This window comes from Stigmatopora nigra, unplaced genomic scaffold (genome assembly GCF_051989575.1).
Source record: "Stigmatopora nigra isolate UIUO_SnigA unplaced genomic scaffold, RoL_Snig_1.1 HiC_scaffold_25, whole genome shotgun sequence".
NCBI lineage: Eukaryota > Metazoa > Chordata > Actinopteri > Syngnathiformes > Syngnathidae > Stigmatopora > Stigmatopora nigra.
The window spans coordinates 3,457,136-3,483,110 of record NW_027551604.1 but is presented as its reverse complement, the minus strand read 5'-3'; the positions used below and the strand labels follow the sequence as shown (position 1 = coordinate 3,483,110).

Below are 25,975 nucleotides of genomic sequence, written 5' to 3'. Positions count from 1 at the left end.
TAGAACAATAATAAAGTAGGGACAAATACTTCAAAGTAGAAGCTGTCATCATATTGCCCTCATATGGCCACCAACGTGTACTGCTTGGGAGTAGGGAGGTATACTTTTGGTTTATAAAAAATACAAGTTTTCTCTATGCTTGAAGTACAAAGAGAGAGTGGACTTTATTTAATGAAACTATATGAGATAGTGAGATTACAAATCAGGTTCCATCTGTTCCCCCCCATGAAAGTTACTTTAAACATGACTGATGTTGGAATGCTGTGATGACAAAAAGGCATCAGAAAACCCAAAAATATGTGAGGTTTAAAAGAAACACCAGGTGAAGAAAATCCATTAAAAACAACAATAACAAAAAAGAGCATCCCGGGTATGGTTCCTATGTTGTAGGTATGTACGCTTAATGATTATTGCCCAACATCAAAAAATCTACTTAAGGAGATAGGTATGAGCAAAACCCGATGGTAAAGTTGGCTTCTCAAAACAACAAAGTGTTTATTTTCTTGCTTGACTACTTCATAACATCTCAATGCGAGGAGATCTGGATAACTTTTTTTTGTTTGTTTCAGGGGACCCTTTCATGTTCCTGCACAATGACAGCACGACAGTGAAGATATCACAATGCCAGCAGTTTGGTACTATTGAAATCGTACAGCCTGATTTTATAGCTCATCTGGACGTGACAGTAGAATGTTAAGCCCAGTATTTTGTTATGCTACTGTACAATTACATCAATACTTTGAAACTACATTTAGAACTGAATTAACAATGTCATAATCTGTAGGTCCCCTTTCAACAGAGTGGTGTTTTCCTTTATATCCTCTATACGATATAATACAAATTAGGGATGCACCATTACAGGACTAATAATGAACTCAAAACAGGTAAAAATGTTGTGATACCAAGAAATTCATAGCTCTTAACCAGCCCCCCACAAAACCCTTCAAGGTAGGTAAAGCAAGACCCATTGCAGGTGCACGAATGCTGATAATAATTTTAAAAAAAACGTACATTTCCTGAAAGTACAGAATACCTGGAGCCCGACTCTCACACCATATTGCTCGGGTCCGGCCGAGCTCGCCGGGCTCCCGCCACGGAATTTCTTGCATTTGGCATGCAATTTGTCAGCCCTTCTTAAAATATAAACCACCGAGAATACACAGTAAGGATTACTAAAAATGTTTTGTTTCAAATCTACCTGCATGTATTTGCCAATGGTGCATCCCTAAAACAAATATAACCACTTGACAAATATATTGTACAATCAAGCCTGCCTGGCATCCAAGCTTAGTCCATTTGTAAAACAGCCAAAACAAATACTTTGGAAAAATATAGTACTATATGTCTTATATTTGCTTCTCTTATTTTTTACAGACAAAATTTAAAATGAAAACAAACAAAAAAAAAATACTTTGCTCACCTGCCCAGTTAGACATGACAGAAATACATCCCATTACTATGCTGAACATCTTTACATAAAGACTGGAAACATCTACTAGGGCACAGACAGTAGGGTTCGAAACAAACCCAATGCATTGTGGATTTTGTATTAGTTTCCAGGCTTTAGATGAAGACGGCAGCTATTTGAAGACTATTATATTGAACTGAAATACATGACAGCAGCATGACTATATTTCCTAGCAAAATCAAGCAACCATCACTTGAATTCTTAACCCAGGCTACAACGTGTAAATTGAAATCCCTGTGTCAATACTTCAGTGTTAATACTCAAAAGCTGCTGAGCTGCTCGGTTTTCTCCCAGATTAAAACAAAAAAAAAACATTTGCCTGAAATGTAAAACAGTGAAGAGCAATATTTAACTCGAAACACCCCCACTAAACCAAGTCACAGACATACCAAATTGGCAAATGGATCAGGAGTATTCTTCCATTTACTACTAATAGAGGCTCTTTAGTATAGATTTCAACATGTCTCAGTGTGGGTGCGGTCCCATCTGCCTCCATATTCCCTATAATGCACTTCCCTGTACCACTAAGGTCATCACAAGTGTTGGCAGCAAAGACAGTACAAAATAGACATCTTTGTCGAGCGATTCAGCTGGTCGCGGAAACAATTTGACTTGCTGAGTTCAAGTCACCATTTTTTTCATTTCCCTCCCCAACCAAAGAACATGTACACCAAATACATACGACAAGAGCAGACAAGTCAACAAGATACTGCCGTGAACATCAACTCTTCTGCGAGGCGTTTCTAGTCTCTCAAGCAGTTTTATCAAACACCTAGGTGTTATTTGTCCTTTTCCCGTCTTTGTTCAGCCTTTCTCGACAGATGCAGAGATGACACCTATCCATTTGAACCGAGTATAATTTGGCACGTGGGTCGCTCTCGCTAGATGCCATGGCCAAGTCTGCGGCACGCTAATTATTATTATTGCTATTCTTGTTGTTGTTTTGGACACTTATGAGCTTGTGACTATTGTTGTGTTCTCTGATTTTCAGCTCATCCAACTTCTTCCAGAGCTCATCACGCTCCTGCTCCTTCTTCTTCTCCCTGACAACAATATTTTCAATATTAGTACATCTCTAGAACCTGACACAGTCCATTTTGGGGTTAAGGTTAATATTACAAGCATTATAAAGCATATAGGGTTACTCCTGGATACATGCCCAATCATGGCAACCCCTGTTGCCTATTATCCTGTTTAAAGGTAGGAAGTTCCTAACAGGTGTTTGATGAGCAAATTTAATTTCAATAGACCAAAATTCCATAGTGTCAGTTTTAGCTCACCTTTGCCGGTCTGATTTATAGGAAGAGGTTAACTCGTCAAAGAGTGTACAGTTCATCTCCATAAGTGTCTTCAGCACATTGTAGACCAGAGCTACGATGGTCCTAAAAGATGAAATTTGAGAGGTCAAAAATCATATGCATTGTGAAACCACATTTCCAAAAGTTGGAAGGAATCAATATCAATAATTTTAGAGACAAAGACAATTTCCCTAGCAGATGTATGTTAGGAGGTACATACGGATTCCAGTGCTCTTTGGAGATTTTATAGAGGCTACAGAACATGATGGGGAGGACCTTGTCGATGTTCTCTTCAATGAGACTGAGAATGTACTCGTTATTCCAAAAGTACAGTGCTCGCTCTGCTACCTGTCAATGCCCAAAAAAAGAAAAATCAGCAATTGGTCACATAGACATAAGAGAGTCTATTACTTATTGTTTATTTATTTTTTTTAAATGACCAGCCAAAAATTAAATAATTGGATCAAAATGCACCTGAAAGTGAGGATTGGCCACACATTTGGAGATCTGTTTAAACAATGGTTCCTGGATTTTCTTGAACTGGGTAGGTTCAATGACATCCAAAATCTCCTCAATTTCACCCAGGAACATCACCTAGTAAGAAACAAAATGACCAAACAAAAGTGTCAAAGGGAAACCAAGCAGATGGACAGAATTTGGGCACCGTGATTTTTCCCCTTTACCTCTTTCTGGCTACAGGTCTTGGGCCAAAACTTCAGCAAACCTCGGATTACCTAAATATGAAAACCAAACAATTGACTGGTGTCTCCTTTAATGTGAATAATGTATCATTCTCACTGTTAAGTGGGTGGTTTGCAGCAACAGATTTTTATGCAGCTTGACTAATTTTAAGGCTCCAGGATAGTGTGTAGAGTGGGAGGAATGTCTTATTAATTATTTTCTTACCGGTTCAGTTAGTGTTGGATCCTTTTCTAGAAACTGGACCACACAATACGCAAGCTGAAACACAAGATAAGTGGCTCAACATGATATATGATGCTTTATTCTCTAATTTATCTGGGATTTATTTGTTTTTTTTTTAACACGTTTTGATAACCACTAGATGGCAGGGTAGAAATATTCCTACCTGTGCGTGAAAGAGGGCCAGACCCTTTGCAGTATGTAATGGGATTAGCACCTTCATCAGGAACTGTTTGTGTTCTGCCTTTAAAGGCAGTGCAAAGCCGTTTATGATACTGAAACACATACAGTACAGTCCTCATTATAATGACTGAATATAGGTCAGAAGTATCATGTATTAGTACACTGAAAAGCAAATTTTGCTTAGCAAAGAACACTTGCATGACTAAAAGTAAAATTCAAACCAAAATAAGAGTCTGATATTAATTTCTAAAAGAAATGACTTGAAAGACAATATATAGAGTGTTCCTATCTTTCACTGACCTTCCCAAAATTTCTAGTAGCTCAGCAACTCCATTGAAATGCTCAGTCTCATAGATGAACCTAGAAAGGCAAAATGAAAATTACATAAACAGCTAATAACACACAAACATGACAATTTTACTCAAATAGGTGAGTAATATAAAGGTGCATGGTCCTTGGTTGAAACAAAACGGCTTTTAAGATATACAGCCACTTCCATAAGGGCACACAGAATAAAATGTTTCACCTCATGTGTTCAGTAACCCACGTCAATGCACTTTTGGTATGTACATACAGCACCTTACAACAACGGCACTATTTTTATCCTCAATGGCAGATGGTCAAAGTGGGTGCATCCCTTTTCCCACCCTTGCCTGTTGGAAATGACATCAAGGGCCCCCTGTTTCAATCGTCTAAATCCCATTGTCACTCGGCAACAAGAGCTGTAAAGAATCAACACTTTGTCGGGAATGTTTGTTGCCACCATGTGCACTTTGTACTTCTCAGTGTTGGAAAAGCAAGATTAATGGATTCAGATGCTGTGTTGCAAAGACAGTGACAAAGCATACTTTGAACTTGCTCGGCTTCCCACGTTTCAGCGTTATTTTTACAGTTTGAGTTTCCTTTAGAGTCTTCAATAGGAAACCCATAACACACTACGAGTAACATAACAAAATAAGGTTCGTCACCGTAAAAAGATGTTGTTAATCTGCTTCCTGATGAAGGCTCGTAACCCAAGGAACTTTCCATAAATGCGATGCAGGATGGTCTTGAGGAAGTCTCTTTCTCTTGGATCTTCACTGTCAAACAGTTCTAGAAGCTGAGAAAAAAAAATTGAGACATATTTAGTGTGTTAATTTTGTAATGCTGCACGTTTGCATGCTTTCAGCATAATTGGCATTCTCCTAGTTGGACAGAAGTAACTTTTTTTTTAAAGAACCGAAGTTCAATTGACCAAACTGCTGGACGGGTGCCTTTTTCTAAATTCCACTTGCCACCCAAAACCTCCATGTATCCATTCTGTCAAATCACTCCAAACCACAGCCCTCTCATCTCATCCTAAAGAGCAAAACAACAGGCAGCTATTTAAAGCTCCCCACGACACGCTCGCATCATGGAAAATCAGTCTCGGCACCTCTGATGCATCCAAGCCAACATTCCAGGCCTTTTGGTTCTTGTGGAGTGAGGGACTCCTGTGCAATAACTAAAAGTTCAGACAGGGTGGGACACTATTTATGTGTACTTTGCCCTCTACTCAGAACACAATTGCTTCATTCCAAAAGGTTCCACGCTAAATACAATACAAAAAAGGTAAAAATGCAATCATAGAGAATTTAAAACAAATTGTATAGATATAAAAAAGGACACAGAATTGACCACATTCTTAATGATGAAAAAATATATCTTATGAATGTTTTCCAAATGAACTGATGGGGAAAAAAAGCTTACCTGCAGTACAAATTTCTGATCAATGTATCGTTTTGCAATAGTGGGTTGGAAGTCTGGATTCTCAAGAAAACGCAGCAGAAACTCATAGACAAGCTACAAGACACACAAGAGAGAACGAATGAAGACAATATTATAGTTTGGCTGATTTTTGCAGCTGTTCCACTTCTTATAACACAATGTCAGGGAAGAGAAATGGCATCCTAAGGATTTTTTTGTGAATGCCAGAATGTCTCTTTCCAACTCCAGCTCAGCCTCTTTCAACAGGATTGAACTCTATAAGGAAGAGGCAAGCAGCAAAATCACATCCTTACTTGGATATGAGGCCATGCAGCTTCAAGTGTGGGTTCATCCTCCTCTGGGTCAAAATCTGGGTTGTCACTTGGTGCAAGTGTACGGAATATGTTTGTGCTAATCTGTAGGGGGAAAAAAAAATCAATGTTACTTTAACCTACACTATCTAGCACCTTCAATGTCAATGTATCACTTGGATTTTTTTGGAGCTGTAGTAACTTTAATTAGGGTGACTGTGTGCAATTTGCAAACTTTCCCAAATATGGCTAATAGGGAGTTTTCGTTTTAGAGCCAGGGCAATGTACAGTATCCCAAATACAGCTGACAGTACAAAATCTGTCTAGACAGTAGAGATGATCAGCCTCTATTTTGTAATCTTCTTGAGTGCATAAGGTGTTTCACAGAGCATATGGAGAGGATATCTCTCTGTTAGATCAAAATGCATACATACCTGAAACATAAATGTAAAGCTTAGGGCATAGATTAGTTTGATTTATTTTTTTTACTATTACTATGTCAAAGTGGACAATGCATGATGCAATTGGCATGAATTACTATGGTGCCACATTCATTTGTTTTATATTTTAAATGTACATCTCTACTGACCATAGTGGTGATCTCGGGGTATGCCGATTCAACCAGTACATCTCTGTTAGTGGAGACATAGTCAACCAACTCATTCAGTGTGGCCCTTTTGATCTCCTTGCTCTTCAGATCTGTCACAGAATCAAGGAAGTCAAAGAGCATGCAGCACTGCTGGAGTTTCTGGGTGAAAAGTTCTTGCTGCTCTGTAGAGGGGGCATCTGGAATCAGACAAGGTGAAAATTCAGAAATTGAGAGCGTGCATGCATGTGCTGTCCTACACACAAAGCCAATATGAATGCATAGTATAACAGCAAAGTACTGATTTTGCCTGGAATGTTCACATCCATGGCAAAACATATATACCAAGCATAATAATGTTAAGACATTAAGCTACAAAGAAGGCAGTCTAGTCATTCCCAGCTTTGACTGTAAAGCCTTTTGTGGATTAGACTGTAAGGATGTCCATGGTTATTAAAGCTGTCCCACCCAGTCATTCTATTAACAGCATTTGGAAGCTACCCAGGCTGGCGCACTGATGTTATGTTGGAGTACAGAATAGGTAATCACTGTGGCCACAAAACAGCATCCCTGCTGAGACCAGCAGGGTTCAGTCACTTTGTGCTGGGTCAAAGTCAAACACTTGTAAGGTGTATTTTGTCACAATTATTGTGCATGCAGGCTACAACTGCTGGAAACAATGGTCAATATTCAAGAATGCATCCTATAACATGTCTTATTTAAGAACAAGATAAAATAGGCAAAGGTGAATATTCACATTCTGCAGTTTTTCCCCAAAAGAGAAATGCTAGTCATCTTTGAGGCGAGTATAGTTTGTTTCCACAACAACAGGCAAGAACTATTCCATCTAGCCCAAGTAAATATGCCCTGAAAATCAATAGTTCAAGTTGGAAAAACCTAATTAGCTCTTGGGCAAAAATCACGGGTTAGGTTATTTTGGTAAATAATGGAAATAATGCAAACTAGTGCAGAAGATATTCAACTTTGGATGGCAAAAAAATACTATCTTACATATAAAGCTATAACATGTATTCTGGTACAGAGTGATGCAACTAAACAAGCATTACATAGTGTTTCAGGCCACAAAGCAGTAAGAGACTTGCTTAAATTAAAAAAAAAAAAAAAAACATCAGCGGATGGTTTTGACATCCGACAAAGCACTTACGAAACTGTAAGGGTCACAGTGTTGATGACACCTTGACATGAAGTCAATGCGAGAAGTAGAGCTAACATGGGGGAAAAGACAAGTTGGCATTCAGTAAATATAAAAATGTCATTTAATGAACATGTCTTCTATAATCTTAGGTCAATGTCACCATTTATTTCTGGTTTTGATATCATTTGCTGTTTACTATGCTCTCAAATACACAGCATGATCATTCACAATTATTAAATGACATGGTTATGCATGAGATGACATTTTCAGCCTGCTGTTTTTCTGCACACAATTACCACTAGCAGTGTCCTATCTTGTATTATAAAATACTGTAGACCACCAGTGTTTGAAATCCATGTATTTGAAGTGCTTCTTTTTCTCTAGACAGTTTAAGGGTGTAATAATGTGATGCTATTTTTGCCTTTCTGATGAAGATACACAAGTAAAAAGAATTCTGTAGTGGACCAGAGAAAAAAGCGATTTCCATTGAAATTCTATAGCTGTGCGTGCCGAATTCATCCAGCTAGAATGTGTCTGGAAGTTATTTACACATACAAATAAACCAAGGATACAATATAATAAAATCACATGGCCCTGAACCTACAATAATTCAGTCACACCAGCAAAATAAGGCAGTGGTATGTCCTAACCATTTGGTTGCACATCTAAATTGCAAAACAGTGTCTTTAAAACACAGACAACTTTACATTAAATCATAGGCACAAGGTTTACTGTCTCTAGATGTTAAAAATATATATTTATATTGTATGTGTAGAGCATACATGAGTAATGTACAATGTAAAAGTTGAAAATGTATAGTATACTATAATATGAGTTATAAGAATATTGCAAAAAAAAAATCAGTCAAGTTGTCAACATCCCACAGGCCCAATGATGTGGTGTGTGTGACGCCCCACTGTCACCCTCTTACGGGTGTATCACACTGTTTTGTGTATAATGGTGAATTCTCTGAATTTTTACAAGAAAAAAATCTTGCAAAAAGTTTTACCACTTACCCACTCACAATATTACTGTAAAAATACATTGCATGTCAGCAGAAGTACTGCATTAGAGACTACAGCTATGTTATGCAACAATTTTCCATTTTAGCACCCCATGTTTCAGTAACCTGGTGCAGCAGAGGTCAACAACCCCCACGGAAACAGATATTCAATACTCAGATGGTGGGTGCATTTGTATGCTGCTGTGGTTACAACATCTATAGTGCAAAAGCTAAATGCCAATTTTTCAATGAGTATTATTTTATCGCGGCAAACGTTATCTATCCTCTTACGTCAGTGATTCTAAATGGGTGATACATAGGGTCTCTCCTGTAGTACGAAAAGACTATTAAATGTTCACACTGTTAATATTAAAGTGCTTCAGTTCAGTGCTTTGTGGGAACATTGTAAAAAGGCTTTTCTGAGATGTATTTGAAACTATACTAACCAGTTTGTACTGAAGACAGAGAATAAGGAGTCAGCATTTTTGGAAAAACAGTATGCACAGTTAACATACAACAAACATCCGTTATCTTCATGAGGGTCTTGGACAAGCTGGAGCCTGTATGAGGCAAGGTCCACCCTTAAATAGTTGCCAGCCAACATATTTACCAGTGCATCATACTAAATAAGTAGGTCAATAAAATATATTAAAGTATGCATATCTTAAAATATTGTCATCCTGCATGTATTGCATGACCCCCTGGAATTTTCTGTTGCACCAAATAGATATGTGTGGCAGGTTCAATAGGTAGGGTGTTCAGGTGTGACTTGCTAACAGTTGTGGGTGGAATTTTCTGTTCTTTGCAGTGGTAAACGCATAACATGAGCAAATCCAAACCAATCAGATTGTTTATTCAAAGCAACTGTATCAGTGGGTGTGTGAGAGGAAGGAAGCTTCACAAATGCAGCCATTTACATCTTCCCACTACACATATTCTAGCAACACAGTTAAAGCTGCAATTCTATTCAAAATATGGTTGTGAGCACAGCCAAGCCTGCCAAAAGTCATCATTATGACTTTCATTATAGCACATTCATTCTGTTGCTCAGCAATGGAGTTTGCGTGATAGCATTTATTGACTTATCATCTGCTGACAGACATGATGGAAATAGAATCATTGATACAGACTTGCACAGCACAGTAAAATATGTCTATTGAAATGTCAGAACAAATGTATTTTCACTGTTATTTGCCAACCTCTTAAATAGTATTAACTCATTTCATGTATTGATTCACGTTATTACACGATGTCATAGAATTAATATTATAACACTGCCAGGGTGTTAGTCACCGCATTCTGTTGTAAGATGAAGTTGAGTTAGAAATCACAGCTTGGCTAAAAACGTCCCAGCGACAGAAATATCAACCTAGATTATGATAGCTGTATTTAGAATATAAACCTTTCCTTAGTCTGCATTCAAGGCTTCAGGTTACCACGGCAACTATGATGGTCTCTAAGTGACTCATCTTTTTGGTGTCTATCACACAGCGGGAGTCCAACGAACCCTAAGCGCACGGCGTTTAAGCATCTTTACATCATAACGGCCCCAAACATGAAGAAATATTCTTGTCATGGAGTGAAACGACAAAGACAAGATAGCAAACCACATCCAATGGGATTCCACAAAAAAAAAAAAAAAATTTTGGTTATTCAAGCTGAAAAGTAATGCAGGACTTTATTGATGGATCGTCACCATCAAGTGAGTAACTAAAGTATTAGTCAATGACACCTCTTTGCTGCTCACTATGCTAAATTTCATAATAACATTTAATTTTCTCGTTTATTCCAGCTATTTATATAGAAGATTATTTTCAAACATAATACTGCAATAATAATTAATAAAAAACACAATATATTATTACTATATAATAACAAAAGTTGTCTCATCCTTTAAAGAGTTAAACGTTATGCTCTGCTGAGTGACCCGTATTGTCACTGATCAGTCAGGGTTTGCTTACTGCCAACTACTTTTAGAGGACTGGAAAACTACAAAACACACAGTATGAGGGCCTTTCCTGGGAAAAAAATCCACAATTGAAGTCAGCAAACATACATAACACAGAAGAGTAATAAGCAGTGTTCTCGTTACCTCTGCGTCCTGCGTCTGATACGCACAGCTTTTCTTCCAGACGCACAATTTCAAGTAATGTGCTTTTTTCGGACGCAAAGAAATTTTTATCAAAAAAAAAACCAAAACACATATATCCGATAGCAAACCAATTTATTCCACATAATCTTTGCGAAATAATTCTCGCGAGACTAGCAGACACTAGCAGACGAAGGAGAGAAAGCGATAGCAAGAGTTTCGTAATAGTGTAAGAAAGATAAAAAATGTTTCAGAAAAAGCAAAACAGTCTGGATAGTTATTTCGCAGTTAAAAATACAACTAGTAGGAAAAGACCTGCAGAAGATTCGATCGATGATCATGAAGCAAAACGGGGGAAGCAAGGAAAAATACGCACATTTCAAAAGACTTTTGGCTGCAAAGAGAGGAGGATCTACGAGCTGAAAGACTAGTACAATGATAAATAAACCCTAACCCTAAACCATATAATAAATAAATTAAATCTGAATGTTTATATATCGTTGTTTATGTTTTATTTGCATCCGTAGTATGTTGGGACTCGTGACAAGTTTCCTGGGACGCACAGTTTTCAGACAAGCGAATCCCTGGGACTCGCAGTGTGCCAATTGTAAAATTATCACTGAATAAGCAATATAGAATTTGAATATTTTCACTTTCAAGCAATATAAAGTGATGACTGCAATTAAATCCTCTACCATCCTATGGGAGAAGATGACATTTTTGTTATGCATGAGGATTTTTCCAACATTAATGCTGTTGCCTCTGGTCATTAAAGGTTAAGGGGGGAAAAACACAAGAACACATATCCAAGGCACCATGTGGTCATTGTTTTGATTACAAGGATTACCATCTCAATACAGTATTTGGCCAAAACGCACTTTTGAAATGACAAGTTCAAGTTTCATACACTTGATTTGAATAAATGTAGGAAGTCAGATCTCAAAGTGAAATTCTCAGCAGTGGACAGAACAGAAGTAAGTGTCAGAGTGATGGCCTATTTAAAACTGCCTGCTGAGTGCAGACCCCCATCATGATTCCCTTACCCTTGAGCTGAGGCAGTGTAGAAAGCTCCACTGGGGCGATCTGAGTTCTGTATTGAGACGAGCTGGGGGATTTTCTCTGTTTCTGGGCCTTCCTCACAGACTTTCTCGTAAATCCGTCCACTTTCTCGGAAGCAGAGATAGCCGACATTTTGATGAGCCCAAGGATGATCGGCTGTAGCCCTCCTCGTCAGAATCACAAAAACAAGGTCTCCTCGGTGTGTTCCCACCCCCCCCGAGCTTTCGCATCCGCGCAAAAATGTGGAGCAACCTGCGCAACTTGACGCTCGCCTCCTTGACAAAAAAAATGCGACGTTACTCAGCGTGATCCGACATTGTGTGTCGGTGTTAGGCTATTTGAGGACGTTGCATTTTATATACAGCAAGATGTTTTAAGGTAATGATCGTCGAGAAGGATATTAAATTAGCCAAACTAGAACTCAACATAGCCTTTGGAATACAACAACCAACAAGTCAGCAGAGTCCGGGAAAATGACAGTAGACTTTCTGACAGCCCGATCTTGGTTAAAATGTGATAAAATGTTAAAATATTCACTGATAATTGAATTCGGTTTGTGCGATAAAGTTGTCGAGATGTATGAATATACGAACTACCGTACTGATCTGTCAGCTAACATGCAACTAGCTTGTTAGCATACCTGACTTGCTGATCATGGATCGGGATCTACACATTGCTCCACCGTCGAGATCAGGGGCAAAAAAAGTAGTATTTTCACGTAAATCTATTGGATCCTAAGCATTACCAGATCAATAATAAATAAGATCAAAACAAAGCCAAATTCACAGGCCGCTGGTTTGACGGCCGATGAGTATTTTCACTCGCGGTCGATGAAGTTCAAATTCCCTCTACGCCTTGAACGCCTAAAAGTTAGCTGCAAGCCCAGTCGTAATCACGAGGTATTCGTTAAGTCTCCAAGCAAAAGGACGATCTTCATTACCTTCCTGCATCCCAGTTAATGAAAATGTTATTTTCGATGTGTCACATTACCAAACGTGCGCAGCAAGACGGCAGCCATAAACAAACCCAACAGCACCGATGTGTCGTTGTGCTTCGAGTCGACCTACAGTACAGTTAGGTAGACTGCATTGCATGTGACGGCTTCACAACTGACATCTACAGAAACCAATCGTGGAAGAGAATTTACTAAACAGGAAACTTTTGATCCAATAGGGTTGCGGGGACATGCAGTACTCTACACGTGACACGCGAAAACAAATACAGGATGCACTAGTTTTTGTTGGGCGGGTCGGTGATGCAAGTGGTTAGCGCGATGGCCTCAAAGATCTGGGTCCTGGGTTCGAATCTAGGTCACATTCACCTGTGTGGAGTTTGCACATAGGGTGATTGCATACTCTAAATTGATACTAGATGTGGGTGTGAGTGTGCTTGATGTTCCGACTCTTCGTGCCCTGCGATCAGCTGACCATCGATATAGGGTATCCCTCACCTTTGACCTGGAGTCAGCTGGGGATAGGCCCCAGTAACCCCAGTGACCCTAATGAGGTGTGTGAAGTGGTTCAGAAGATGAGATGAGACTTGTTTTTGCTAGAGTAGCACCAAGACAAGTAATTCAAACCATCTTAAAATGTGTGCTGTACAATTACTGTCATATTTACATTAAAATGTTATTCTAATGTATTATTTTCTTATTATGACTCATTGAAGTGATTGTACTTAACATGAGGAAGAAATATGTAAGCAATTGTCATTAAAAGTTGAAACCTAAAACAAATTGAAGACAGCAAACACTTTTTAAAATATTTTCATTTTGATAATAAAAAAAATCTGCTCAGTCAGTTGTGTTGCAAAGACAGTGAAATTACACAACAATTGCTTGTTATTTTCTACATATTAACAAATGGAGCATTGAATTATGAAAAAACGATATACAAAAATAATTTGGTGAAGGGAAGAACAACATGAATGAATTACAAGTGTTCATAAAAGGGATCCAAGATTGAAAAATGATGAATTTACTGTAATGTTTATGCTTTGGGGGACAAGAGACCATGTTACAGTAGCACAACATTGCACAGCACTATGCGCAGAATTCTAAATGCTTAGGAGACAAAATATTCCTCAATAAATATGAAACAGTTAAAGGTGGTGTAAGAATTTGTGCGTGTGTCAAAGTTTAAATGAATTGGTTTTCAAAGATTCATTTCAGTTTTAATACTCAGTAAAAATAATAATAATAAACTATGCATTTCAAATAAAATCAAATAGAGGGAAATCTGTAGGGTCACTCAGTACATCTTCTAATGAAGTAAGAGAAAATTTTCTTCATCTTCGGTGGTGATCTTAAAGTCTGAAATAACAAAGATTAGAGAAATGGTCAAACAACAATTTTTACAAGGGTTATTCTTTCAGTACATGGTTTGCAGATTTCCTTTTAGTAAATGACAGTGTCTTTGAATGAAGTGGCAAGATACATAACTGAGCATGATTTTCTTGACTGGCAACATATTCCGAATACCTGTGATGGCCTGTGTTAATAGGAGGAAATACCGAAAATAAGTGGTTGTCTTTTGTCTCTTATACAGTGTAATGTGGAAGGTAAGATACTGTGTCATGCAAGAGCACAATTTATAGGTTTTAAATGGTATTCAGTGGTATTCAGTCCGGACCATAAAGTTTCTATACAAACTCAAATTTTGTATCAGCTCAGTCAATGAAACTTGGCAGGAATTTACAGTAGGTAGTGCTAAGATTCAGGAAATGCACATATGCCTTTCAACTCCTCCCTTGTGACGCGAGCAATCAAAGTTTATCAAGTTGTGGCCTTTGGCAATGAGAATTTAAAAACCACATTTTCACGAGTATGCTTACCGGTGACGATGGTCCTTTGCCAGCTTGTTTCTTTGGCGCACTAGGGCTTCGTGGACGACTTGGGCTACCTCTCATCTTTTGGCCCATCACTGAGAGCCAGTCTGTCACCCCAGGGCTGCAATTCTCCTTGCCATTCTGTCTCGATTTTGCTGGCCCTTCCTCATTATTATTGTCTGTTTGGAGCAGACCCTCCTGAGCTTGGCAACAGATACCAGACTGCACACGGCTTCTTTTGGCAACCAAGTAGAGTTTTGAGACACAATCACACTGCTTTGGGTTATCACTTTCATCAGATAAGCCATCATCAGTCTCTAGCCTGCGTTTAGCCCGTGGTGCCTTAGGAGACTCATTGCCCGGTGGGCTCTGAGGACACGGACTCAGAACTTGATGTGGGCTCTCTTGGCTTGGAGATCCTTGTCTTGGGGATAACCATGATTTGATAGAACCTGGGGTTCTCTGGCTATTTGTAGATTTGGCTTGCTGTGACTGAGAGGACGTGGTGCTGGAGGGTAGAGGCAAGGCGGCCCCACTTGGAGCACAGGCGGCAAGACGCGGCGAGGAAAGCACTCCGATGCTCTGACCCCTCTGGTCCTTAGCAGGGGTTGTTTCAGTGGGGTTTGATGGTTCTAAGAATATTTGTTATGAATGTTAAAAATATTTGTAACCAATAATCACAAAAAAACATCAGTTAAACCAATTGAAAGAAAATATGGCCTATTGTCCTTACTGCATGGAGTCTTTTCAGATGCCCATCCAACAAGATTGGCCTCTCCTACTGATGCCCCATCACTTTCACGATGAAGGCGCCAGATACGGATAGTGTGGTCATCAGAGCAGGAAGCAATCTGCCAAAAGAGAGAATTTCAATTAAGAACAATGTATGTCACATATATGCAGTGTTCTCGTTACCTCTGCGTCCTGCGTCTGATACGCACAGCTTTTCTTCCAGACGCACAATTTCAAGTAATGTGCTTTTTTCGGACGCAAAGAAATTTTTATAAAAAAAAAAAACCAAAACACATATATCCGATAGCAAACCAATTTATTCCACATAATCTTTGCGAAATAATTCTCGCGTGAACGAGACTAGCAGACACTAGCAGACGAAGGAGAGAAAGCGATAGCAAGAGTTTCGTAATAGTGTAAGAAAGATAAAAAATGTTTCAGAAAAAGCAAAACAGTCTGGATAGTTATTTCGCAGTTAAAAAATGCAACTAGTAAGAAAAGAACTGCAGAAGATTCGATCGATGATCATGAAGCAAAACGGGGGAAGCAAGGAAAAATACGCACATTTCAAAAGACTTTTGGCTGCAAAGAGAGGAGGATCTACGAGCTGAAAGACTAGTACAATGATAAATAAACCCTAACCCTAAACCATATAATAAATAAATTAAATCTGAATGTTTATATATCGTTGTTTATGTTTTATTTGCATCCGTAGTATGTTGGGACTCGTGACAAGTTTCCTGGGACGCACAGTTTTCAGACAAGCGAATCCCTGGGACTCGCAGTGTGCCAATTGTAAAATTATCACTGTATATGTACTTCACTGTAAATGCATGTACATGTTAACCTAAAATTGCACCTTTGTGAAGTCTACTGGGCTCCATGCAACAGATGTCACTTCTTCACTATGGCCTTGTAGTGTCATTGGTGGATGCATGGGATCAGAGATCTGGAATAGAGTTATTTATGAAGATATGTGTTGCTGAAAATCATGGCAAAAAAAGAGTGAAATGATCACTTACCTTCCAGATGTATGTGTGGTTATCACTTGAACCACTGGCCAAGAACTGGTCATCTGGGCTAATTGTGGACTTGATGTAAAATGATGAGTTTTGGTGGCCACTGAACACTGCCTCTGTGGAAGAAAACATAGTATCATAAACAATCTTTGATCATTTCAAAGCGCTATTTAGTGATACCTACTGGTTAAAAATATTCACTTACATCCTTGTGACCATCATCTATACACAATATGTAAACAGTGTGAGCTAAATTGAGCATTTACCTGGTGTAGTTTTTATTCCACTGATATTAAACATGTATATGTTGTCATCAGTACAGTTGCACATTATATTAGACCTTGTGGAGTCCAGGACAAGTCCAGAATAACCTGGAACATAAGCAAAATAATATTTATAACATGCACTGCTTGTTTGTCAGGTGCTTTCATTTCATCAGATATTTGCATGTGTTGTAATCAAAGATTCAAGACTAACCAAGTCGCATCCGCATGGAAGAACCGGGATAAGGGTACGTCTGCAGGGGGATGGGATCGTGATGATGTGCAGTGTAGTTCTTCCTCAAGTCCCAAATTTTAATTACCCTTGAAGGATTAATAAAAAAAATATATATGAATGAATAGTTTGCTATGTAAATGTCATGGAAGCATATGATGGGCTTTGTCTCACCCATCAACTGCCCCTGAGGAGATGAGAGTGTGCTGATCTTGGAATAAAACCACAGTTACACTCTGCTGAGTGTCCTGTAAAACAAAGGAAGCTCAGATTTCCCACCATACAAGCTTGTATTTGCTTGGATGAAGCCTTTTAAATTACACCCACCACACTCGGAGCCATGCCACGGGTGCTGAGTCGTCTCTTCTTTGTTTTAGATGGGTGGTTTGATTCTGCTTTGTTATGAGCGCCCTGAATTTGTTTGACTGGTTTGTAGCATCCATCTGGGAATATAAGCAAGCAATGCAACATTCTGATTACTCAGATCTTGTTTTTTTTTTAAATAGAATAATAAAATAAATGATGCATGTTGTACCTTTTTTGCTGCACCTGATATCCCAAACTAAAATATTTCCATCTCTTGCACCAGTACTGAATACAGCTGTAAGAGGACAAAAACTCCCATCAATAATTTGATAAATCTGAATACTTTTGGATTGTCAGAAACACATACTGCACACATAATACATAAGCAAACAATAAAACAGAACTTTAAAACAACGCACCTTTTTCTTCAGGAGCAAATGCAACTGATTTGAGGCTACAGAGGTGGCCCTTGAAGCTGCCCAAAAGTTCACTTGACTTAACATCCCACAACCTGGCTGTCTGGTCACCTGCAGCTGTTACCTAAAGTGGATGCATTTGTTGATTTTGACAAAAAGGGTAAGAAATTAATAATAAAAAAAACCTCTATAATAACACATTCTGAGTATAAATGAGGTACACCATCACATTAATTATTACTAAGGATAATACCTTACCAATTGAGACTCCCCTGGCACCCATGCCAAGTCAAAGACAGCATTCTCATGTGCCAGCCATTCTGGAAGAATACATATTTAGACCCTCTTGAAGTAAAAAAAAAAACACAAGGCTGCAAAAATGCTGCCAATGGATACCTTTCAGAAGTCGGCTTCCTCGCCCCTCCGTGTTGTAAATCCTAACAATGCCTTCTTCATTTGTCACAGCCAGAACGTCTTGAAACTCTTGTACTGTTAGATGTGGATACAAAATTATGCCTCAATCTTTTTGTCACATGATGGAAAATTGCTCTACCTGAGGAGAATGATAATCCAAATGGAGGCACGGAATCACCGAGGTTCCCATAGGAGATGTGTTCATCATGGCGAACACACTTGTAGCCTTCCAGAAGTGAACTCAAAGGGTACTTGGCCCAAGGTGCAGGTAATGCTGGAAAAAATAATGCATTTAATATACAGTAAATATTATAATTTGAGCAACTATGGTATCATCTTGACAACTGCTAAATTGTCATTTTCTGTGGCAAATTCTAAAATGCTCTGATATCTCAGTTTACTGTTTTACAGTAAAAACCAAGTCATTTAGATGTGTAATTGTAACATGTTATACATAAGTAAGCAGTTCTAAAGATAATTTAAAACGGATCATCGATTCTGTGTTGAATTGCAAATCAACTAAAGCTTATCATGATAAATCAAAAGAGAACAATTTAGAGAGACTAAATAAAACAAGCACAAGATCAAATAACTAAAGAATGTGATTTTTTGAATGGTAACGTTCAACTGCGCGGTACTCTTATTGAAAGATAGACATATTTTCTTACCATTTTGCCGTTGTCTACCGAGACGATTGCCAACAATTGAACGGAAAAGCATCCCTATGCCTCTGTGGTGGTTACCTCTAAAATATGGCAAAGTATATTTACTGTAGCAAATAGGGATAGATCCTTATTTGCTAGTTCTTCTCTGCGTTCGGGCGCCTGTTCTTTCCCGCGAACATACGCCTGAAACAGCGACTGAATTACGCGCTAGATCAACGTTATGGGCTACGATTGGTCCAAAGTTCAACTTCCGATCTGTGGCGGCTTCCTTTTCCGATATCTTTGCGCCGCTTGGCGTTAAGAATAATTTAAATACATTATATTTTAAAATACGAATTACTTTTTTTGTGTTTTTTGTAATACAGGTAAACACCGACTTCATTTACAGCCGACGATTATAACCGCATCATACAGGGTTGGGAACAGTCATGTATACCTTATTGTGAAAACCTGTCAGTATAAAAAAACAGTCACTTCTATGTCCGGGTTGAATGTGACAATGTCAGTAAACGTGAGAGAGTATTTCTTGTAATGTAAATAATCAAGAAACGCTCAGAAATGTCTCTTTCAACTGCGCGCTCGTTCTTGTCGGAGGCGTGTTATGGCGAGCAAGAACTTGATGCCAATTCTGCACTGTTGGAGCTCGACAAAGGTACCCATATGCTAGCCTGCTTAGTCGTTAGCATCTTTCAGATGCATAATGAGTGTAGCCACTTACACAAAACATGTCTTAAGGACGCTAATGTGTATTATTTTACCTTTAAAGGAATGTGTGTGTATGTACTTGTACCCAGGACTGCGATCGGGAAAGCCTGGAGAACAGTGTGAAGCTGTGGTCCTCTTCCCCAAACTCTTCCTAAAATACCCCTTCCCCATCCTCATTAACTCAGCCTTTCTAAAACTTGCTGATATATTCAGACTTGGGTATGTCTCAGTTAGCATTACATTGTAATAAACAACATAAAAAGGAATGTACCCTCTAACGATTGTGTTTTGTATTTATTGCAGGAATAACTTCCTACGTTTCTGTGTGCTGAAAGTAACGCAACAGAGTGAAAAACATCTAGAAAAAATCCTAAATGTGGACGAATTTGTCAAAAGAGTGTTTTCTGTCATTCATAGCAATGATCCTGTGGCCCGAGCCATTACCCTCAGGTAATCTATTGTTAAATTTGTTCTTATGGAATGATCTAACCAGTTTCCATTTTACATACTCACTCTATATAGAATGCATAACATATAAGTGAAACATAATTTTATATTCAGAACTACTTGTTCAGTGTGCCTGACTCAATTGACTTAGAAAAAAATTACAGTTTATTAATTGTTTTTCCATTTTCATCAGGATGCTTGGCAGTTTGGCCTCCATCATCCCAGAGAGGAAGAATGCACACCACAACATTCGCCAAAGTCTAGACTCTCATGACAATGTGGAAGTAGAAGCTGCAATATTTGCTGCAGCCAGCTTTTCTGCACAGTCAAAGTAAATATATGTTGTAAACAGTATACATAATGTTTACACAATTTATTAAGAGACTACTGTGTAGATTTAAATACAGTCATGCAACCATCCAATTTCTTCCATTGTATCTATAGTTGGTACAAAAACGGAGGTGCGTAGTTGGTGCTTTTCAATGTTTATGAAGATTCCATACTGAAAAACATCCCGAATTCTTAAAATATTTTGTGTAAATTGAGAAATTCTGCTTTAATTGCTCAAGGAAGGGTAGAAAGCTTTGTTGTGATGATTTCTCCTTCTTATTTAACTGTTGTGTACGCTTTTAGAGTCTTTGCTGCTGGGATTTGTAACAAAGTCAGTGAAATGATTCAAGGTAATACCTTTTAATTATGTTTGCACATTTTTCTTAGCTGCTCCAATATTTTTATTTCTTAAAAGACAGAAGGATCTGTGATGCACAATTTACACACTGTTGTTAATAAACATATTTCCTTTTATTTTAACTCTGCCACAGGTTTGGAGACTCCAGTTGACCTGAAGCTGAAATTGATCCCCATGCTGCAGCATATGCACCACGACGCTACGTTGGCATCCAGTAGTCGAGAGCTTTTGCAAAACTTAGTCACGTCTTATCCCTCAACGCCCATGGTCATTGTGACCCTGCATACCTTCACCCAGCTTGCTGCCTCCTCCCTGATTGACATACCCAAGCAGGTAGTTCCTTTTGGATGAAGAATACCACTTCTATTATAGGGGTCCTTTTGATAATGTTTTGTTTTGGTATTTAATAGTTGCAGCTTCTTCTCCAATACCTGAAGGATGACCCACGCAAAGCAGTCAAGAGGCTGGCGATAAATGACCTAAAGCTGCTTGCAAAAAAGGCTCCTCATCTTTGGATAAAGGAGAACACACAGGTCAGGGTCAGCTGTCAATGAGATTCTTCTGAAACTGGATGGAATAAATCCATCACATAGTCTTAACATTAGCCATTTTCTTATTTACTTGCAGACCCTTTGTGAGTGTGCACTGAGTAGTCCTAATGTTAGTTTGAAGCTGGGCATGTTGGCTGTTCTCTCCACTCTGTCTGAAACAATTGCAATTAAGCAGTACTTCAGTCAAACAACAGGTGAGGTTCATATTCTGTCATTTATTCTGACATAATTTCCATGTTTTTCCCATTTAAATTTAAATTGCTAATGAAAACATTTTCTTCAGTATCTGCCCCCCTTCAGATCACTGACCTGGTGAAATTGGCACAAGAGTGCTGTTACCATAGCAACTTGGCTGTCGCTGCCCATGGGGTTGTAGTGCTGTCCAATATTGTAATTTCTTGTCCAGAAAAGGGTACTTTAACTCTCCACTGATATATTATCTATTGCCACCTCTTCCTACAGCCCTGTATAAGCAATTTCTTCTGAAATTATACTCATTTATATTTCCTTCCATTTGTATATCCACAGATATTACCCATCTAGAGCAAGATACAGTATTAGGGTTGGAGTCGCTGCTGATGCTTTGCAGTCAAGATAGCAGCCCAGGGGCCCAGTCTACTCTTAAAGTAAGCCAATATGTTCTCTGCCTTCATTTCTCTAAATAAAATAACTATCCACAGTATCTTAATTATAGCTCAGCAATTTTTCTGACAAGTCTGAATTAGTTTTTGCTCACTCACAAATTTCAAATCTTCTGAATTTCAGACCACTCTTACCTCATTAGTAAAGCTGCTGAAGAATCGACCACACCTCAGCCAATCTGCAGTGGAATTCTTGCTAGGTCAACTCCACTTGTCCTGTGATCCCTCTCGTGTTCTCATGTGCAACACACTCTCAGCCATTGCCACTCATCTGCCGGTGCTGGGAGAAAGCATGCTGGGAGATCTGGTGGACCTCTACCAAGTGGCCAGTCAGTCGTCCACCGACAAACAGCAAGAGCTTCTGGTGGGAAAAGTGCACCATGCAATTATTCTGTAATTTCTCGAGTTTAGTAAATCATCACAAATTTTCCCTTGGGATATCCCATTCAAATAATCCTGACTACTCTTCACTAGCATGTTGCTTTAGGAATACAGTGGTAAAATTGTAGAATCAACAGAGCTCCTTTTTAACTATATCTTAACTGTTTTATCCTCTCTCTTTTCCCCTTTACATCTTTATAATTTCTCTCAGGTTTCTTTGGCGACTGTAATTTTTGTTGCGAGCCAGTCATCACTGTCAGCAGAAGTAAAGACAGTCATCAAACAGCAACTGGAGAATGTCGCAAATGGCTGGACCGTCTACCGGATTGCACGGCAGGCATCCCGCATGGTAATTCTATGTCTTGTTAATGGTTAAAGGTATAGAAATAAGTGCAGTTACTGCTAGGTGGAAATTTGTGTGGTTGCAGTAAACTCTTCCTGAATTGACAGGGGTGCCACAAGCTCTCCAGCGAGCTCTACCAGAGTCTGCGAACCCGCGTGGCATCAGAGCATTTCTACTTCTGGTTAAACAGCCTGAAGGAATTCTCCCAGGCCGAGCAGTGCCTAACAGACATGGAGGATGGCAACTACAGCGGAGCCATGAGTGCCATTGCCGAGGCCCTACGCTCCTACCAAAAGGGCATCGCCTCCCTGACAGTAAGTTAACTGCCAGGCATCTGGCTGTCATTAAACATTTATTTCACTAACTCCATCACTAGTGACAGATGCTCCTAGTTGATGAACCACTTGATAGTCTTGGTGTTAGATCAGATCCCTCGCTGCCTGTTAGCGAATTAATGTGCATAATACCTGCCTGTATCATTTCAATTTATCTCGAGACGTGCGCAACTGTGACATTAATGTAAGGTTATGTGATTAATCCTTCCCTGCAGGCAGCCAGCACTCCTCTAAATCCACTTACTTTCCAGTGCGAGTTCATTAAACTGCGCATCGACAACTTGCAAGCACTGTCCCAGCTTATTTGCACCTGCAACAGTCTCAAGACAAGCCCTCCTCCCGCTGTGGCCACCTCTCTCGCCTTGAGCACAGGTCATGACCTTCAGAGCTGTGGTCGCATCTCTCAACAGGTAAAAAAAAGAAGTGTACAATTGAACAAATTATCAATTGATTCATCTCTTTTATTTCCCTTTTTTTTTAAAAACAAATTTGTCCAATTATACATAATATCCACAAAATTTAAAGTGCATTGACAGGTTTTTGGGAAAAATAAAATATTTTATCTAGTGATTACTTGATATACTATATTTGAACTAAAAGTGATCTACTTGTTTGTTTTTCAGATGAAAGTATGCAAGGAAGAGTTCACAAGTCTCGCTGCTCGCTATGCTGAATTACACCAATCATCTTTTGATGCTGACTACGCCACCTTGCGGAATGTAGAGTTGTATCCTATTTCTAGTAATGCACTGAAGTATTTTTCCTTTTGAAAAAAGTGCATGTCTTCTCGACCACGGTCTCTACATCCCAACTGACACATTCTGCTACATTTTTATTATCTTAATGACCCGATTAGACAACAGCAGAGCTGTCTGCTCGTCTCTCACGTGATAGAAGCCCTGATATTGGACCCGCAAGCTGTGAGGTATGCCTAACCAACGAGTGGTATACACTACACTGGTATACATTTTTGACAGAATCCCCATTGGAATCAAAAACAGCACATTACTAAATGCTGGTTACTCATACATATTTTGCTTTCATTATGTTCTGACCTACACTACTCTGGCATTTCAGTGGATTAGTCATTTCCATGTGGTGCCTTGTTGGAGATCTATCAGGGAAATGTCAACTTAGTTAAACGCATGCTAATGAGTTCACTGTGGACAGTTTCTGTGTTCAGCCTGACACGGTCACACTAAAGCATTACGTGCATTGCATTGAATTTAAATGTGAACTGATCCATTTTTTTTGTGTATGCAGCTATCAGGAATATGCTCCCCTTGGCTCAGTTCAGTCAGAGAGTGAATATGAACGAAGGATGATGTCAGTCTTTACCCGTGTGCTTGAGGAAGTGGAAAACCTCGGCAAGAAGCATCCGCCAGTGTCTTACCTGGTAGGATATGGATATATGTCTACTGTAATTCAGGTTTTCTGACATTGTTTTTATCTTGGTCAGCATACGGGCTGTCTTTGTGATGCCATTATAGCCCTGCTGAAGGTCCCACTGTCTTTCCAGAGGTACTTCTTCCAAAAGCTTCAATCAACAAGCATCAAGGTAACAGAATGAGTTTACTCTGCTAAATCCTAAAATCCTGACGTTTGAAGTTGCACAGCATTACATGAAATTGGTGTAATGGGTCTTCAAAAGTCTTAAATGTCACTTGACCAAACACATACAATCCTTGATTAAAATCAGAAGGCCAATGCTTCACAAATGTCTTTTATTAAAGTAATCTTATTTATTTTCTCATGTAATATTTTATTTTCTTAAGATATATTATTTTATTATAATGTATGTATCATCAAAATGAATGCAATGCTGATTTCAGCAAATCTATTGTTTAATGATATCCATTATTGAATGATAATACGTATGCTCTCATCACTGACATGTTTTTGTGCTCATTTATCCAGCTTGCACTCTCGCCCTCCCCACGAACACCCAACGAACCCATCCCAGTACAAAATAATCAGCAGTTGACTCTCAAGGTTGAGGGGGTTGTTCAACACGGTTCCAGCCCAGGTCTCTTCAGGAAGATCCAGTCGGTGTGTCTCAATGTCACGTCCACTCTGCAGAGCAAGGGTCCAGGGGCGGACTTCAAGGTATTCATCCAGTGCAAATGTATAGAATTTCTCACTAAGAAGCCTCTGCTCTGACACACAGCGATAGTATGTCGACTACTTTTTGCAGTTTAAGTAATTGCCACACTATAAATTTGCTCTTCAGGAAACTTATGTGATGAATTATGTCATTGTCATATCATATTCAAGCACAATTTCAAAATGTATCATTTGTTTACTTTTTAGATCATGCTGGACAGTACAACCAATGAGATTGAGCAGCGGGTAGAACCCCACAATGATTACTTCAGCACCCAGTTCCTACTCAATTTTTCCATTCTGGGCACTCACGCTGTCACAGTTGAGGCCTCTGTGGTGGATGAGTGTGGCATCGAGTGGAAGACCGGTCCCAAAACCACCTTGGCGGTCAAGTCCATGGAGGATCCGTACTCCCAGCAGCTCCGCCACCAAATGCAGCAAAGTGCAGCTCAGCCTGCCCCTCAGAGGAGCGCTTACAGTCGCTTCTAGTCAGTATTTTAAGTTACAAATACTCACTTGTCCCTATGTATATAATTGTTCCAGGGATTAAAAGACTAGATTTTATTTCTGGTGATCTTTTTGACCCGCAGTAAAAGACACGAGTGAATTCCACACAGTCTTGAATGCCGTACAGGCAAAGATTTTCTCCATGAAAGCCATTTAAAAGATCATGCAAAATTTGTGTGAGATCCAAGACCTTTTCATAATGCAATAATCTCTTGGACATTTAAATGGATGCCTTTGGATGACCGAATGGTTTTTCACAAAATGCGCCCTTAGGGGGCAGACTAATCGTGATCATCCTCTGCACGAGACTACTTTTTTTTTTTTTTTTTTTTTTTTTACAAAACAATAGTATTGCATTAATCGGCTGACATTTAGCAGTTATAATTTCTTCTCATTTTGATGCAAATTTTGAAACCCACTGTCCATATCTTTTTCAAGATGCAAATAGGAACTGGTACTTACCTTTCAACATAAAGATCGCATCCCTTTGCTGTGATCTCTGTTGAGTGGGATGTAATTACGATCGATTTGGTAATAAGATAATAAAATCATCATTTTGCATCAGAGTGCGCACTTGGGGGTGGAGGAGACACTGATGCCAG

General features: G+C 39.0%; 3 protein-coding genes across 3 annotated transcripts; 1 reads left to right on the top strand and 2 right to left on the bottom strand.

The window, feature by feature from the left end:
• Positions 1 to 139: 139 nt before the first annotated feature.
• On the bottom strand, positions 140 to 12,900 carry ppp2r5a (protein phosphatase 2, regulatory subunit B', alpha isoform). The gene is made up of 13 exons (XM_077711074.1): positions 11,784 to 12,900; positions 6,496 to 6,692; positions 5,910 to 6,011; positions 5,599 to 5,691; positions 4,839 to 4,969; positions 4,171 to 4,230; positions 3,854 to 3,962; positions 3,673 to 3,726; positions 3,450 to 3,500; positions 3,241 to 3,360; positions 2,987 to 3,114; positions 2,749 to 2,850; positions 140 to 2,511 (listed from the first exon to the last, which is right to left on the bottom strand). The coding sequence occupies exons 1-13, from the start codon at positions 11,929 to 11,931 to the stop codon at positions 2,379 to 2,381; spliced, it is 1,428 nt and encodes a 475-aa protein (XP_077567200.1). The 5' UTR covers positions 11,932 to 12,900; the 3' UTR covers positions 140 to 2,378.
• Positions 12,901 to 13,548: 648 nt separating this feature from the next.
• On the bottom strand, positions 13,549 to 19,051 carry dtl (denticleless E3 ubiquitin protein ligase adapter). The gene is made up of 15 exons (XM_077711236.1): positions 18,676 to 19,051; positions 18,147 to 18,281; positions 17,990 to 18,082; positions 17,852 to 17,913; positions 17,597 to 17,717; positions 17,407 to 17,472; positions 17,199 to 17,314; positions 17,046 to 17,119; positions 16,854 to 16,960; positions 16,643 to 16,747; positions 16,380 to 16,492; positions 16,217 to 16,306; positions 15,359 to 15,476; positions 14,632 to 15,257; positions 13,549 to 14,110 (listed from the first exon to the last, which is right to left on the bottom strand). Exons 1-15 carry the CDS (start codon positions 18,725 to 18,727, stop codon positions 14,045 to 14,047), a joined length of 1,944 nt encoding a protein of 647 aa, XP_077567362.1. The 5' UTR covers positions 18,728 to 19,051; the 3' UTR covers positions 13,549 to 14,044.
• Positions 18,915 to 25,430, top strand: ints7 (integrator complex subunit 7). Its single transcript, XM_077711234.1, has 20 exons — positions 18,915 to 19,324; positions 19,467 to 19,596; positions 19,681 to 19,827; positions 20,018 to 20,155; positions 20,458 to 20,504; positions 20,646 to 20,845; positions 20,923 to 21,045; positions 21,140 to 21,257; positions 21,347 to 21,475; positions 21,592 to 21,689; positions 21,829 to 22,068; positions 22,297 to 22,434; positions 22,536 to 22,742; positions 22,979 to 23,173; positions 23,387 to 23,490; positions 23,620 to 23,688; positions 24,027 to 24,159; positions 24,223 to 24,321; positions 24,681 to 24,869; positions 25,074 to 25,430. The coding sequence occupies exons 1-20, from the start codon at positions 19,231 to 19,233 to the stop codon at positions 25,353 to 25,355; spliced, it is 2,880 nt and encodes a 959-aa protein (XP_077567360.1). The 5' UTR covers positions 18,915 to 19,230; the 3' UTR covers positions 25,356 to 25,430.
• Positions 25,431 to 25,975: the final 545 nt, after the last annotated feature.